The sequence below is a fragment of the Ammospiza nelsoni genome, chromosome 12 (genome assembly GCF_027579445.1).
Source record: "Ammospiza nelsoni isolate bAmmNel1 chromosome 12, bAmmNel1.pri, whole genome shotgun sequence".
NCBI lineage: Eukaryota > Metazoa > Chordata > Aves > Passeriformes > Passerellidae > Ammospiza > Ammospiza nelsoni.
Window position 1 is genome coordinate 13,917,965 of NC_080644.1, and position 17,510 is coordinate 13,935,474.

At 48.8% G+C, this 17,510-nt stretch overlaps 1 protein-coding gene across 1 annotated transcript in view; it reads right to left on the bottom strand.

Moving 5' to 3' along the window:
* Positions 1 to 16,532: 16,532 nt before the first annotated feature.
* Positions 16,533 to 17,510, bottom strand: part of CEP250 (centrosomal protein 250) — a 28,486-nt gene continuing 27,508 nt past the window's right edge. The window contains exon 32 of the mRNA XM_059480562.1: positions 16,533 to 17,301. Coding sequence (XP_059336545.1) covers positions 17,011 to 17,301 — 291 coding nt within the window. The 3' untranslated portion in view covers positions 16,533 to 17,010. The remainder of the gene's footprint in view (positions 17,302 to 17,510) is intronic.

The following is a 17,510-nucleotide window of genomic DNA, read 5'->3' on the forward strand; positions in this document are numbered from 1 at the left end:
GGAGATGCGGCACGGCCGGGGCTGCTGCGACTCCCCCGGGCCCTGCCCGCAGCCTGAGGCCGGAGATGGAAAGAGCCCTGCCAGGCCAGACCGGGGCTGCTGGGCGGGCTCCAAGCCCTTCCTGCGGGGCAGGCCGAGCCCCAGCGGCGGGGGAGGCGGCGGGAGCTGCTGCCTTCCCCAGGTTCTCAGCTGTTCCTTATCTCATGCCCTGGGGAGAGGACAGGCCCTGGATGGCAGCTGTGCTCTGGCATCCCGGCTTCCAGCCCGTTTCACCCCCCTGCAGTGGCACCGTTCCACCAGCCGTGCCAGAGCAGCCCTCACTCACAGACCACCACTGCTGAGCAGCTGCGTTACACTACCCCACGGGGATGTGGGTTGGCCATTCCAATCCAGGACAGGGTGTGAAAAAAAAGGAGAAAACTCAGAACTAGCTTCGGGCCACCACCTTTTCCCTGCCTCCCTCCTTGGGGCAGGTGAGACCCAAAGGTGGCAGAGCAATCCCAGATGCAGCTGCTGCTGTTGATCCACAGCACAGTGACAGCAAGTGCTCGTGCAGAGCTTCTGGGGCAGCTTGGTCTGAGCAGAAAGGGCCCTACAAAAAGGATTGCAAGGCAAAGACATCATTGTCCTTCACACAAGGTGAAAGCCAGGCTGTGTCCAATGGGATGCATCCCTCCACGCACCCGACAGCAAAGCTTGCTGTACAAGACAAAAATGCTGGCTACTTCTTGCCTCCCTAGCTCAGTAAAATTGGCTTGCAGTGTGGCTGAGGCTGTAGAAGAGAAGAGGATGGGACAGGTTACAGCAGGGAAGATGAGCAGATGCACTTTGGCCTGGTTTGGAGGAAGCACAAGCAAGGCCTTAGGAGTAAATACTTTATTGACAGAAAAGGGTATCAAGTTTGCTGACTAGAGGCCCTTCAGCTCTCCTGCCACACGCATCACTCGCCTCCGGTGAACTTTATGTGCACTCATCTGCGCCGTGCTCCGGCCTGGGCAGGGGGCTTCGGACCCTCCGGAGGGGTGGGCTGTCGGGAAAACTGTGGGTTCATGGAGGGGAGGTTGTCCTCAGCAGCAGAGCTTTCCTCTCCACCTTGGGATGTGGCTGGGCTTGGGACAGGTCCTTGAAAATTCTGTCTGGCCTGGGCAGGGGGCTTTGGACCCTCTGGAGGGGTGGGCTGTCGGGAGAACTGTGGGTCCCCGGAGGGGAGGTTGTCCTCAGCAGCAGAGCTTTCCTCTCCACCTTGGGATGTGGCTGGGCTTGGGACAGGTCCTTGAAAATTCTGTCTGGCCTGGGCAGGGGGCTTCGGACCCTCTGGAGGGGTGGGCTGTCGGGAGAACTGTGGGTCCCCGGAGGGGAGGTTGTCCTCAGCAGCAGAGCTTTCCTCTCCACCTTGGGATGTGGCTGGGCTTGGGACAGGTCCTTGAAAATTCTGTCTGGCCTGGGCAGGGGGCTTCGGACCCTCTGGAGGGGTGGGCCATCGGGAAAACTGTGGGTCCACGGAGGGGAGGCTGTCCTCAGCAGCAGAGCTTTCCTCTCCACCTTGGGATGTGGTTGCGCTTGGGACAGGTCCTTGAAAATTCTGTCTGGGGGTTGATGCAGGCCCATGCTGACCAATCAGGTTCAACAGAGACTGAACAATCCCATTTGCAATGGTCCTTATGTCCAAGGTGTTGCCTGAAATTGCTGGATTCCTTTCTCTCACCAAGCTCTCCTTCACCACTGCAGAATCCTCAGGCTCCATGGTTTTGGCATAGCCAGTCCCTTCTGCATGGAGCTGTGGTCCCAAGGCAGGCAGCTTTACTCCTGTGCTTTCTTCCTTGCTCTGTTCTTTGGATGATCCAGAGATTGCTGGTTCCATCTGTCTGTTGGACACCTTACCCTTGGGAAGCTTCAGGATTTCGGTGTACTCAGAGCTGGAGTCTTCTCCAAACTGAGAAGCTATCAAGGATTTTAAGAGGCAGCGAACATTCTTAACAACTTGTGTGGTGAGTTCATCAAGGCAAGCGTGTAGCCGTGCTCTGCCTGTTTCAGCTTCTTTGGATGTGTCTGATTGGGTGGCTCCTCCATCAACAGGCTGCTCCTTCTGCCTGGCTGCCCTCCCTGGCTCAGAAGCTTTGGTCTCCACATAGTCCCCCAAGATCTCCAATGCTGTCGCTATAAGCTCCTTGGCCACCAGTTCTAGCTCCTGTTCGTGCTCTAGAGGTGCCTCTGTTCTCACACAGCCACCAAAAACTACTCCTCTGATCCTCCGGGCAGCCCTCCTTAAAAAGTTGGCATAGTGATCCCGAGGAACCCTGAGCCTCCCAAAGACTTCGTGCACAACAGTCTCAACCAGCCCTTGGAGCTTCAGGGCTTCTGCTGTGGTCAGCTGCTCAAAGATAGCTTTAAAGAGGCTGTCAGCAGTGTTGTCCGACTTCTGCTGGGAGTCAGCAGCTCTGCTGGCATCTTCCTGACCCAGCTCAGTTGTGGAGTTGGTTTGGCCCTTGTTTAAAGCTCCTTTCCCTCTTCTGAATCTCCGTGATTTCCGGGCAGTCTCTTTGCTCTTCTGTGGAGGTGGGCAAGAAGGTTTCTGAGGCTGCAGCTGCCACTCTGCCTAGCAGGAAGTGTTAGTGGTTCCTGGCAGTTGGGGCCATCCTTTAATGTGGCCAAAAGTGGCAGAAACCCTTCTTGAAAGGTGACACCAGGTTGTGGGTCATGTGCCTGGACAAGCACTCAGCCCCTGCATGCTGAGGATTCCCGCAGGCCCAGGCCAGCACTCTGCTTCAGCCAGGCACGAGGGCAGGGGAGAAGGGCTTCCCTCAGCACGGTGTGTGCCTGCACATGGCCCTGCTGCCCGTGCCCAGCTCAGTGCCCTGTGCTGGCTCAGCTCCCAGCCCTGGAGTCCTTTCCCCACCACAGCGCCCGGCCCAGCAGCACCGCCCTGCACAGTCCCATGCCCCTGAACACAACGCTTTGCCTACCTCTTCCCTCAACATCCGCTCTAACTCCATCTTGATCCTGCTCAGGTACTGCCTGTACTCATTGAACTCCTTCACAGTGCAAATCACCTATGGAGGGACGAGGGCAGAATCCTCCAAAACTGTCAAGCCATGCAGTCGGCCTTCCCCAAAACAGCCCGAGCCCAGTGGGAGAGGAGCTGCCCCCAAGCCCTCTCCCCATACCCTGGTGTTGGTGCCACTGCTGTCCCCCCAGCCAGGGCTGAACAGGCAGCGTGGGGCAGGCTGAGAAGGGCAGGACTGGGGCTTGCCAGGAGGATGTTGGTGCTGCTTCTGCTCCCAGGGACAGCAATGCACAGCCCTTTCCTCTGGCAGCAGCAGCAGCTGCAGCAAGGGCTGTGGGAGCCCTGCTTGAAGAGGGCTGTTCTTGATCAGCCTGATGTCCAAACCTACCTTGTTGTCACTGGTGACACAGCCCTGTTTCTTCAGCATCCGCAGGATGTCCTTGCGCTTGTGGTAGTCCTGAAGGTGGGGGTCATGCAGGCAGTTGTATTGCAGGTCCAGCTGGTGCATGTAGGGATCATCCAGATTGAAAGAAGGAGATAGCCCATATAGCTGTAAGAGACATTTCCCAGAGTATGAAGGAGACAGGAGAGCAGCAAAGAGGTGCCATGTGGTACTTGTGAGAAGAGCAAGGTACTTTGAAGACCAACACTCTTCACTGTCCTTCTGAAGACATAGAGACCCTCACAGAAAGGCTGCAGGGCTGTGCTGGGCCAGGCTGGGCTGTGATGGGATGGGCTGAGGGACAGAAGACAAACCCCAGCAGCAAATAGACACCTTAGGCCCTCAGGAGGTGCTGCTGACCCACCCACAACTGAAAAGGTCAGGCCCAGTGCTTCAAATGCAGCCAGTGGAGAGTGGATGAAACCAGTCTCCTCGGGTTAGGCAGGCTCAAGGGCTGTGTCAGCTGCCTCTGCCTTGGCCCCTGGCAAGTCTCTGCTGTGGGAAGGTGCAGTGCAAGCTGGAGGAGGAGGAGGAGGACAGTGTGTGCATTCCCCAACCAGGAAAACCCAAGCTCTTCCAAAAATGCCAACAGAATAAGCAGGAGAAGGTGGAAGTGTCCCTCAAAGATGCACCAGAGCCTGACTCGACATGGCAGGATCAGCTGGAGGGACTCACTGCCCTGGCACCAGGACAAACACAGCTGCGTACTGCAGGCAGGGGCCCAGCCACATACATGCACAGTGCCAGAAACCAGTGAGGAGACTGACAAGTGCTTCTTCTCTGTGTTCCAAGAGAAGAACACAGAGAACCTGGAACTTCACTCTTCTGCCCAGCCCTGCCTGACTGTAGGGCTGCAGCCCCTGCTGTAGAGGAGGTGGCCACAAGTCCTCTGTGCATGATGGGGACCCCATGAAAGAGGATTCTTTTACTTCCTTTACCTTTTCCCCCAGCTTTCCCCTGCAGAGAACAAACTTGGACTTGGGCTTCACAAAGATCTTGACTCCGAGTGGAAGGTCCAGAAGATAATCCATCAGCCTGGTGGCTCAGTCTCCCAGGTGTGGAGTTCTGGGGCCAGTCTGGGAAGACACAGTAGCTCAATAAGCCTCCTGCACAGCAGGTGCAAGATAAGGAGCTGAGATTCTTGAGGGTCTTGAGGCCCTAGAGCAGGCCCCCAAGCCCCAGGCTCACCGGCCCACTGCTGTCCTCCCCGTAATTGCCAGGGCACTCAGCAGTGCCTCTGCTTTTTGGCAGGACACCAGCAGTGAGATGGAGCCCCACAGCTCCCTCCAAGAGCTCTCTTGGTGCTGTGATGCTGAGCAGTGCTCCTTCCAAGAGCTCTCGTGGTGCTGCAATCCCACACTGACTCCTGGTGCTCCAGAGGTTTCCCAGCGATGGGCATTGTTACATCATGGTGATGTCACATCCCCGCATTGTCACATCATGTGCTGACACTGTGTCCCACGGAAGCTGCCCACCACGCCTCAGGGGAAGGGGGGCACCTGGAGGCTCCTTTGGGCAGCCCTGTGGGCCGCCCCCTCCGTGTGACCCAGCTCTGAGAGCTCCTGTCCACAGGCCCCTTCCCCCTCCCCTGTCATGTCATTCTGTCAGGCACAGCCTTCTCACCAACAGGAAGGAATGGCAGGAATTGCCTCTCCAAAGATGCCCAGTTTGGGGCTGCTTTTCCCCCTTTCCCTTTTTAGACCTTCTTCCTTGTCATGGCCAAGCAGCCACAACTGGGGAAATTGCAGCACACTGGATATTTGGCCCATCCCTGGCAACATGAGATTCCTTGGTCATGTTTTGAGAAACAGAAGAGAAGCATGGGCTGAGGGAAAGCCCCCTCCCCCCCCTTTCCTCAGGATCCCCTTCAGCCCACACATCTCTCTGCCGCCTTTCCGATCTCCCCTGCCCTGGCTTTTGCTGATCCTGTCTGCTCTTGTTATGAATGTTTTGATCAAATAATCAGATAATATAAAAGGGTTAACTATTATTATAAGTAGATAATTGTGAAATAAAAGGTATAGAAATATCAGGAATCATGCTTACCAGTAACATTGCTCGGAAACCCAGTATCCTTCCCATCTTGATTTTAATATTAAGGATTCCAGTCAGTAGACCTCAGGAGAGATGGCCAATAATTGTTTTAGAATAAGAATATTGATGAAGTTATTAACTATTAGAACCAATCAATGTAAAGGTTAAATTTAAGAGTGGGCATAGTATGCGTAATATATAAAAGAACGCACTTAATGATGATTCAGCAGAAAAAGTATATAAAATGGATGGGTTTTGTTGGTTAGGTGGAACATATTTCCAGAGGAGTTATCCCTGTGTTCCCAGCACCTGAATAAAGAAGTGTCTGCTTATTCACATCAAATTGGTATTGGATAAGTTTCTTTTTTCCTGTTTGGTGACACTCTCACTTCCTACCCCTTCTTGGCTGGATTTGGTGAGATCTCTGGTGCCCGTTCCACCAGCCTGTCTGGTTCCTTGGGGCAGCTTTTACACTGCAGAGCCCTGCCAGCCTCGCTCTTTGCACAAAGGCAAGAGACAGGCATGAAATAAACAGGGCAGGAGACTTTTTGTCCTTTTAATGCCTTTATTAAAAGTGATCAGCTCAAGGTTGGGAGTCTCAACAGGTCCGCGGCTTCTCCGTTGTCGCTTCCAGGGTGACTCGGAGGAGGAGGAAAGCGCAGCTTTGTCCCCTGGGGGGCAGAGCTGGGGGGTCCCATCCTCACGAGAGCAGTGGGGGTAAACCCCATGTTAGAACTTTCGGGCTTTGCCGTCCTGGGGTCTTGGCTCCAGCTGAGGGGCAACAAAGGGTCTCAGCATCTCTGCAGGCTCGGTACTTTGTTCCTCACGTCCAGACATCATTTTCATCTCTTAATTCTGTGTTGGCTCGTTGTTTTTGGGGGTCTTTTGGTAAGGTTGGTTGGGTGGCTTTCCCATGGCGTGCTGGTTCTGAAGTTATTTTGCATGCCCTCTGATGTCCCTTCCTCATGTCCCCTCCTTTCACTGTCCAAGCAGAAGGGCTATCAGCTTAGCTTTAGGCAGGGCCTACTGATACAAAAGGGGTAATTAACAAAAACGACTGGTGATTACAATAACAAACGGGTAGAACTCCACCTAGGCAGCAAATGGTTTAACCTGTTCACTCTGCAACCTTTTTCAAAAATTGGCAGCTTTTTTTTTTTTTACTTATAACAGTCCACCCTCTTTTTCTTTGACTGAGCTTAAACTTAAGTGACGAAAGTGAAGGGAGACTTACACGTCTGATCAATGATCATCGGTCTCAGATTTATTGATCCAGCTCACATACTTTTATAGTAGTGTTAATTAAGCTCATACATATTGCAAAAACCGAGCTCATCATTGGTTACAGATTACATGCCAACCCCTCCTTTGTTGCTAATACCTGTGGTTTCTTTTTGAGGCTAATACTTGTTTTCCTCATCCTGCTGTTGACTTGTTATTGACCATCCTCAAGGACTCCATGTTTTCCACCATGTTTTTCTCATCACTTAACCAAGGACACAGTGTTTATTGTTTTTCTCGTAAGGAAAAAGGCTGAGAACTTACTACTTACAGCTGCTTTTTACTGCTTAACCAGCTGTATATGATCATGGCCTTTTTCTATAAGCCATGTCTGAACAAAGCTCTCCACACTTAAGCTCACATCAACTTGCAATTTCTGACTTGTTATATGTCATGTAGTTAATTCATGCTGTATAAATAGATACATGTAGGTATAAAATATAGTAGAAATAATGTTTTAACCTCCCAGCCAGGAATAAAGCTCTATTCAAATTATAACTAATTCCTGGCAATGTCAAGATAGCATCTGACCTGTTTAACGTCTGAAAGGAGCCTTCCTGGACCATCAGTGATGATTTCCTCCTCTCCTGCACCTGGGAGATAACATCAGGAGCCTCCCTGGCCCATGATTAATTGCTGTGTCCCAGGAATCTCACAAGATTCAGACCCATCTTGATTGCGTCTGGGTACTCAGGGACTGATACCAACTTATTACATGTGAAAGCAAACTTCCCCTGTCTACCTAGACTTCTGTCTGCAAACTGGGCCCGTCTTTGTCTATTTCAACATATGTATGGAAGTGGATTTACATTCAAAGAAGTGAATAGAAAGATGGGGTCATCTTTGCCTCAGGCAGAATAAACTGTAGATAAGCTGGACGAAGCACTCAGTGTGAACCTTAGAGGGGATGCCATCACTCTGTTGGAGAACATCTGGTCTCCTCCAGCGCCCCATACCCAGGACTGATGCTGTCTTGACTGTGGTGGTTGCTCAAAATACTATTTTTTTTTTGTAATTGACCTAATAAATCGTGGTTAAATTTTTAATAATTTGGCTATCGATTTGATAATTTATAACATGATTCATGAGTATCATATTTCTTTAATTTTTTGTATTGATTATAAATTTCTTAAGCAATCTGCTAATCATGGTTACTTTACTTTGTTACTTTTTTTGGTTTGTTCAGGTTAAAATTTTTTGAGATCTTTAGGTTGGTCTGCATGGCCAATACTACTATTTTAACGAAGCAGGGAAGTAAGCATAGTAAAAAGAGCAAACCAGCAAGTGTGCACACAGTGAAGAAAGCTACTTTTTCCCATAAATCCTTTTGGAAAGTCCATAGGTTATCCCACCATCTGGAATAAAGTGTAGGAGTTTGTTCTTGGTTATTTACATATGCTAGTGTTTTTATTTAGTTGGAGATGTTTCTAATGATTGCATTCTTTATCTCTAATACTGCCTGGTGCTTGATGGTTCTGTTTAACATAGATATTGGGGTCTGAACTTACAATTCTGGATTCTCTTACAATTTTGGATTCTCCCAATTTCTATTGCACTTTGCCTCTTCTGTTTGGTTCCTCTTAAATCATTGTATATAGGAACTCCTAAACTTGATCCAGTTCCTTTGGGTAATAAGAAGAAAGCTGGTCTTATCATTTCAGTGGTGCAACTGCCAGACCAGTCTCCTGACAATTCAGTGTATGCTCTAGTACCAGAGATCAAAACCAGGTGTTTAGGGCTCTCCTGAAATGTGTTATTAGTTTCTGTTGGGCATTCCCAATATATACACAGTTTTTTCATTTTCCAGAAGGAGTTTATCCCTTTTTCAGTACACTCATAAAGTTCATATACTTCATGGTGGGTACACTTGTCTCTTTCTTTTTTCTCAACAGACTCTAATTTATTTGGATCTCTTGGGATCCACCAGGTAGCAGAATTCTTTACTGCTGAATACCTTTTACAAACCATCTTTCTTACTGCTTTTACTATCTCTTTTCTTTTGACTAGATCTACTAAGCTTGCTTCAGCAGCATCATATTATAGGTGGCCATTGAATCTTAGTATGTATTGTATAGGTGGCCTTTGAGCTATAGTGAAACATATGTATTGTATAAGTGGCCTATGCGTCTCAGTAAAATATATGTATTGTATAAGTGGCCTTGCCCCAATCCTAGTTGTTCTTGGTGGGCTGCAGCTGTGATGTCCTTAATTGGGCGGCTGCTGTGGCTAGTGAAGATAACTGGGATAAAAAGGGGTGGGTTGGCTGGTCAAGGAGAGCTTCAGAGGAGCCCTGATGAAGAGGCAGGAACAACACTGCTGTAAAGAGCTGCTTGTGAGAAAACCACCCAGAAGGTATGGGACTCTATAAACATGATAACAACAATATAATAACAACAAGTGGTGACCCCAATGTGATGGCGATATGCAGCCTGAGAGCTGTGGAGGAATATGCAGCCTGAAGAGCTGTGAAAGATAGGACAGCCAAGAGCTGTGGCAGCCTGAGAGCTGTGGATGTTAAGACAGCCAAGAGCTGTGAAGAAACATGGCCGTTGAGTCAAGGAGCTGTGGAGGTATGTGGCCGTTGAGTAATGGTGGGTTATATGTATTGTAATTGTATAATTGTTAAAAGAAAATGGGGAAATATAGGTGGCCGTTGAATCTTAGTATGTATTGTATAGGTGGCCTTTGAGCCATAGTGAAATATATGTATTGTATAAGTGGCCTATGCATCTCAGTAAAATATATGTATTGTATAAGTGGCCTTGCCCCCATCCTAGTTGTTCTTGATGGGCTGCAGCTGTGATGTCCTTAATTGGGCGGCTGCTGTGGCTAGTGAAAATAACTGTGATAAAAGGGGGTGGGTTAGCTGGTCAGGGAGAGCCTTGGAGGAGCCCTGATGAAGAAGCATGAACAACACTGCTGTGAAGAGCTGCTTGTGAGAAAACCACCCAGAAGGTATGGGAATCTGGAAATATGATAACAACAATATAATAAAAACAAGTGGTGACCCCGACGTGATGGAGATATGCAGCCTGAAGAGCTGTGGAAGGTAGGACAGCCGAGAGCTGTGGCAGCCTGAGAGCTGTGGAGGTTAAGACAGCCAAGAGCTGTGAAGAAACATGGCCGTTGAGTCAAGGAGCTGTGGAGGTATGTGGCCGTTGAGTAATGGTGGGTTATATGTATTGTAATTGTATAATTGTTAAAAGCAACATCACATTCAAAGCACAACCAGGCTTCTCCTATAGGGCACTCTCCCAGGAGTCGCTGCCTAAAAGTGGCGGTATTCTGAGCTATCCAATACATTCTCTTATCTTCTTGGCAAAGGACCAATTGGGAGAGGTTAACACAATCAGGGTTAGAATTGGTGTGGACTCTCAACAAGGAGCTCACTTCCTCCTCATAGAGGGGTTGGTAGCACTCACTGCACGGCTCTCCTGGGCTCCCCCGAGCACCACCAGCAATCAGAGCCATCATTACTGCCCTTCCCAAGAGTCCGGTATGGGTCATCTTGCACAGCCTGCCCACCCGGCCTTGCCTCTTGGGGAATTTTACTGAGAAGAAGCTTCCAAGCTCTTTAGAGTCTCTTCTATCCGCTTCTTTGGTTAAACCCCTCTTGGTCTGTTCCTCACTAATTTTGGTTTCTCCTAGGGGAGTGCTCTGTAGAGGATTAACCTGGAGTCTTTGGAACTAAATTGGGGGAACTTAACCAGAATTACTTATTAACAATCTTTAACTTTTTACAAACTTATTTTTAACACAGAACTGTCTTATAACACTTTAAGATATGGTATGGTTCTGATACCAAACTCTTTTCCTATACAGTTCATTGGTCTTTTTGACTCTTCCTTCTGAGAGTCAACTTTAAGTCTTTTTGGTCCTTTTATAATGGTATATTCAGGTGAATTAACTCGTGATGTGGTTGAATCCTGTCCTGAGTTAGGGGCTGAGAGTGGTGTGGACTCTGTTCCAATGCCAGAGGGAAAAACTGATGTTGAATCTGGTCCAGTGCCAGAGGGAGAGTGGTGTGGAGTCCGGTCCAATGCCAGAGGGAGAGTGGGGTGGAATCTGGTGATGTGGGTCCAACCCTTTCCTCTGATCCACACAGTCGAATTAGCAATAAGGAGTACCTGAAAGGGGCTTTCAAATATAGGCATTAATGGTCTACTATTTTATGATTCTATCAAAACCCAATTTCTTGGGTTAATGTTATGTATAATTGGTTCATTTCCCTTTTTCCATAGCTTGCATGTTTCTCTCATCAACTTCTGCATACACTGTAGTTTGCAAGGAGTTGTATTTCTGTTAGCTAACTTAACTCCCAAAGGGCTATTTTGGGGGTATCTCTTCTAGTATGCTTTTATTCTCCCATTTTTCTCTGTATCTAACTTACTGGTTTTCTCTTCCATTTTAAAGATCTTATCTATTCATCTCCGGCCTCTGTTTCTCACTTTCACTAACAGCTTAAATACCACTTTTCTTTCAACCCCTTACACCTAAAACAAACTTTTTTCTCACGCTACTTTTCAAAACAATGCACATCCCTCCAAGGAGATGTGGTAAAACTTAAAATGCACAATCTACATTGCCTATACTTTCATTCTTCTACATTCATTCACTTTTATTTCTCATTCACCTTCACACATTCCTTCACACCCTCAAGACACAAAGTGGATCCTTATTGCCAGAAAATCACAGCTCCCTGTGGCCGTCCCCTCACCTTGTGGTTGGCCCACAGGTCTCAGTATCTCTGGGCCTCTTGGAAGGGTCCTGACTCTGGTTGCCTCCGGTGCCCATTCACCTGTGAGGCTGTCTGCGTGTCACTCATGCTCTTATAGCTATGGCCCCCTCACTCGTCTGGGGAACAATAGCCTGGTGTGCAGGTCACACACACTCTTTGGCTAAAGCCCTGACATGCCTGGGGAACAATAGTTTGGTTTGCAGGTCACACGCAGCTTTCAGCCAAAGTCCCCACCTGCCCGGGGACAATAGCCTGGTGTGCAGGTCACACACACTCTGGCTAAAGCCCTGACATGCCTGGGGAACAATAGTCTGGTTTGCAGGTCACACACTCCTCTTTCCACTGCCTCCCCCTTCCCACCTGCCTGGGAAGTTGAGGCTGACTTTGGGTGTGACTCATTCTCACACACACAACAAGACAACAATAAGGTACCTTTTACTTTCACATCACTTATTACAAGTTTAGGTGTTGCTGGCCAGTCCCAGTGCTATTGGATATCTTTCCACCTAGCTGTTTCTCCGCAATAATAGCAGTGTCATTCACTCAAAGGGACTTGAGGTCTCTCCATCCCTCTTGTACCTGACAATACTGGCTTATCCTCACCTCCTCCTGGTGGTGGACCTGCCCATTCTTTTGTTACCTTGCTTGCCCCCCACACTTTCTCTAGCTCCCAAAACCATGATCCTAGCCTTGGCCTTTGATTTTTCTTCTTCCCTCCTTAAATACACTTTCAATGCTTCTCTCAATAACTCATTAATGTCCTTCTCTTGCCAATCTTCAATCTTTTTTAGTTTTCTCTGTATATCAGGCCAAGATTTGGTAACAAATTGGACCTTTAGTAGCACTTGACCTTCTGGGGTGTCTGGGTCTATTTTGGAGTACAGCTGGAAGTTCTGCATTAGCCCAAGTAGCAGGAGTTTCATCACAAAGCCAACACCTCCCACTACTCCTCCCATAGGAACTTCTCTGAGGGGATAAAGTCTCTCTACCCTGGAGGTCTTGGATCTGGCACGGCAGTACGGCCCATCTTCAGATGCCAAACTACTAGTTTGAGGGGTATCTGGGTTACCCTGAACTTTCTGCAGATCAGCAGGTGTATTTGCTGATAGCTGTTTACTGGGCAAGGAGGCATTTGTGTCCCAACTACTAGAAGGAGGTAAAGGGACAGCAATTGGAGGGGGAGAAGAGCCTGAGTGGATATTAAGCGGAGCTGGAGAAGGGGTGGAGAATGCAGCAGGTGGAGTAGGCACTTGTGGTGATGCACAAGGAACTGGAGGAGCTGAAGGGGGTGGTGAGGGAGTGGTTACTGGGGGAGATACTGGGTTTACCATAGGGGAAGCTGAAGAGGTAGAAGGAGGAGTTTGAGCAGGTGGTAATGAGATGGCAGCCAGGGGAGGAACTGGACCTGCCATTTGAGGTGCTTGAGGAAGAGGATTATAAGGTGGAGGGGCATCAGGGGTCCCATCTTTTACCAATTCCATCATCCCCTCCTTCATTCCCCTCTTTCTTCTTCTGTACCTTACAAATTCGCATCCCCTCATCCCCAACAGCACTCTTTACCCAGCAAGCTACATACAATAATTGCTCAGGATCAGTATCTCCTCGAGCTGTCAGATAATGACTCAGTTGTTGACACATCCACTTGTCCCTTGTCCCACACGAAGGCCATCCTCCTTGCACCTCTAATTCTGGCCAGACTTCTACGCAGTAGTGGATCATCTTCACCTTATCTAATCCCTCCGTGGCCTCTATAGAATCCCATTTCTCTAACATTTCCCCTAAGGGACTATTGGGAGGTATATTCCTCAATCTCTTGTCTGTCTTCTTACTATTACACCCTCCCATTTTTTGGGTCTCAACAGAAAAAAATCTCAAAGGTGCCTCTACTGACAGGTAATCTCAAGAAAAATCTTGTTTGAGGAGCTTCAGCCTCCTCCACCAAACTTCAAATTTGCCTGACGCTCAGGACTTTACACTAAAACAACTGCCTGATCTCTTGATTGCCTAACTTTACCAATGTCAGGTCTTCTATCTATCAGGACTTAAAACCACGAAACCTCAGCGTAAGAGCCCGATTCGTGCCTGACTCCCCTCTGTCAGGAAAAACAGCTGCCTGATTTCTAGTTTGCCTCTTTCCAAAGGTGTAATTATGGGCAGTTCCCACTGGATGGCTCCCGAAGCCCAGCGGGGACGGCAATGCCGAGCACAGCCGGCAGCTTTGATCCAGCCGTCCTCTCGTACCACAGCCCCGTGTTATCAACCACAACAGAGTGATAACCTTAGCCCAGAGCCAGGGAGGATGAACATTTCCATGGGACTACACCCACCAGGAAGGGTTTTATAAAATGCACCTGTGAGCGCACGGGCAGGAATCACGAGAGCAAACTGTGACCCACAGCTATTAAATAAATACGCGAGATGCTTACAGCTGTGTTTTAACATGGTCTCCTCAGATCTGTTGTTATCTCAACTCTTTGTGCCCCAGTTGAGCACCAAGAAGGACTGTCGTGGTTTAACCCCAGCCAGGAACTCAGTCCCACACAGCCAGTCTCTGCTCTGGTGAGACTGGGGAAATTAGGAAGAGGTAAAACCCATAGATTGACACAAAAAGAGCCTTAATAATTGAAACAAAACTAAACATTTTATTACTGCTATTACCACTTCTGCTTTGACCAGTGAAAAGGAGAGAGAATGCAATAGAAACCAGCAGTGCCCAGTAGCTGCTCATCACCCACTGACCAATACCCAGCCCGTTCCCCAGTAGCAATCGCTGGCTCCCAGCCCCCTCCCAGTTTCTGTACTGGGCAGGAGGTTCTGTGGCCAGGAATATCCCCCTGCCCAGTTGGGGTCGGGTCTCCTGGCCATGCTCCCCTTGCTGGCAGAGCATGGGACACTGAAAAGTCCTTGCCTTGGAGTGAGCTCCACGGGGCTCTGATTCAGCATGTTACCAGCGTTGTTCTCACTTTGAATACAAAAAACAGTGCTGGAGCAGCTTCTGGGAGAAAATTCTCTCAGTCAAAACCAAGACATCCAGCAGCCCCTGAAAACCCCTCCCTGTGAGCCTTGACCGCTGCAGTCCCCACCTCCCCCAGTCACCCTTCAGTGCTCCCCAGCACCCCCCGAGCCCCTGCCCCACCAACAGCCACCCGTGACCCCCAGAGCGCTCCAGCCATGCCCTGTGTGCCCCCACAAACCCCCAGTGATGCCCCCAGACCCACTCACGCCTTCGGCTGCTTGAGGGCCATGGTGGGCACTGTGGGGGACCCCTGCCCACTCCTGGAGATGGAGATGCTGCTGCTGCTGCCCAGTGCCTGGCTCTCAGCACTCTGCTCTGCCCCCTGCACTGAAGCCCTGGCACCTCATGGGGGAACTAGAAAAGAGGATTTAGGGCAGGAAAGCAGCTGAATGAGGGCACCAAGCAGGGGGTTCCAGCTTCCTTCATCTGTGTTTGAGCCTGGCCAGCTCCTCAGAGACCCTATAGATGACCTAGAGACCCTGTAGATACAGGGTTGCTGGGCGGACAAGTAAGCTAAGAGGATAAGATAAGACTCTGACAGGATAAGAGTCAGAGGACACCTCTCCCTGCACTGGCCCAGAAAGTACCCATGTCCTGGACTGCATTGCCAGCAGTGTGGGCAGCATAGGAAGGAGATTCAGCCGCTGTGGACAGCAGCTCTCTCTGCCCAGTGAATCATGATTTTAAAGCGTTAAGATTTTAGTTGAGCGTTAGAACCAATTCATATTGAAGTTAGATACACCAACAATAGGTTAATGATTATTAGATGCTAAAGCTAATTGTTATATTATGAACTATGGTAGAAAGGCAATCCCCTGGCAAGGAGTAATGTGCTCTGACTCCATGATTCAGAATGCTGAACAATTGCTTTATTAAGCTATACCATATTACACTAATACTATATTAAATTACATACTAAAAAGATACTATACTATACTATACTATACTCTTACTCTTACTATACTAGTAAAAAAAACCCATGACTGTCCGAGACAGCCAGGACACAGCTTTGAGTGATTGGCTAATCACTTAAACCAACTTTCACTGGTGTCCAATTAACCAAATCACTTTTGGTAAACAATCTCCATAACAGATTCCGCATGTGCAAAAACAACAGGAGCAGTGACTAGAAATAAGAATTGTTTTCTCTTCTTCTCTGAGGTTCTCACTGCCTTCCTCAGGAAAAATCCTTGGGAAGTTGTGCCTGCTTCTCTCTGTGAAGAGAGCTGTGGCCACAATGAACTAATTTGTAAAAGGAAGTGGAGCAGGGGAACCATTATAGGAACATAGTGAAACCAGTAGGACAATGCCCATAACCTGGACTTTATGTCAATCCATCATGAAGCAGGGGGGTTTGGATTGTGTCAGAGGGTCCCAGAGACCTGACCGGGCTTTTCTGACTTAATCCTTGGGACCACTGAACCAGTTTGAGATCACCCACCCAATTCAAGGGAAGAATTGCCCAGGCATGAAGGACTAATAAAATCATTTTAATACAAAGCGGGGATGGGAGGTGCTGGGGATACGCATATGTATTATTTTGGGAAATAAATGGAAGGCAAAAATACTTTTGCAGCACAGTCACGCATTTTGGGGACGATCCCCACGGTGCTGCCCACCAGTGTGATAAACATAACACTTTCTAACTTTGATGAGTTAGAGAGTCTTTGTCTGTGATTTTCAGTTTAACCATTCACCAGGACACCCTCCCCATGCATCTGTGGCCTCGGGCTGTGGCAGGGCTGGAGCTGGGCACTGACAGCCTGTGGAGAGCAGCTGAGCTGTCCCTGGGGCTGCTGTTGGGGCAAAGCCATCAGTGCTTTGGAGGGAAAAAGGGAAGGGAGAAGGGAAGGGCAGCCTCATTTCTCACTGAACTTTGATCCCTGCTGTGCACTCTTCACCCCTTTGTTTGATAACACCTCAAATTCTCGTTACTTGTTGCAGGGAACACCTCTGCCCTCAAGAAGGGAAACTGTAAGAGCTTGCAGTAGCCTCATTGCGACAGTGAAAATGAGTATAATTTTCTTCTGAAAAACATTTTATTAAAAAAAATTAAAATACCTGTCCCTAGGAAATGCTTGCAAATGCAAACACCACCAACTGTTATGTTACTTTAATTGTTTGTAGCACACTCTTTGTGTCCTTTTATTTTAAGTAGCTGCCCTCAGACAGATGTCACCCACAAGTCTTACTGTTCAAGGATTAGTTTTTTTTTGTTCCGGCTTCATTCTCCATGCATCATTCCTTCTCCTTACCTATGTTGTTGTTCTCACATATTCACATTTTAGTCCCAGAAATCATCTACTTAATGAAATAATGTTTTGTAGATCCTAATCCTCAACATAAGGTGAGGTTTGATACCAGCCGAATGTGAGACCAACGGATGTTTAAGGCAGGGAGTAGCCCTGTCCTGAGGAGCTGACCCCATTTCTCACATCCATGAGCTCTTTGTCTTAGGAGAAATTGTTCCATTCAAATGGAGACCAGAGGTGCTGTTACCTCAGGTCATCATTGCTTCTGGCAGGTCTGGCTCTTGGATGCTCCAGCTGTCTCTCCAGAGAATGATGGTCCAGGGGTGTCAGTGCAGAGTTAAGGTTCAGAGACTGATCCAGCTTCCGCGTCTCTTCTTCCAGAACAGCAACTTCGGGCTCCTTGAGCACAGCTGCAAAGGAGCAGGACAGCTCCTGATGAAGGTCTGACAGCTCCTGCCTGGTCCTTGCACAGCTCTCAATGTAATTCTGACAGTGCTGTCGCTCTTGGGCCAGCTGTGACTGCAGCAGGGACACCTGAAAGAGGCACAAGGCCCCGCTCAGACAAGCCCACGCTGACAGGAGCACCTGCAGCCCCACGGTACCGGCTCTCGGGGCACACACAGCCTCCAACTCCAGCCCTCACCAACACTCTGCCCTTGGGCAAGGGGAAAGGAACAGGCTCCCACACACAACAGAGCTCAGAGCATCAACAAGTCCAGCTCAAGCCTGCCAAACCCTTCCCA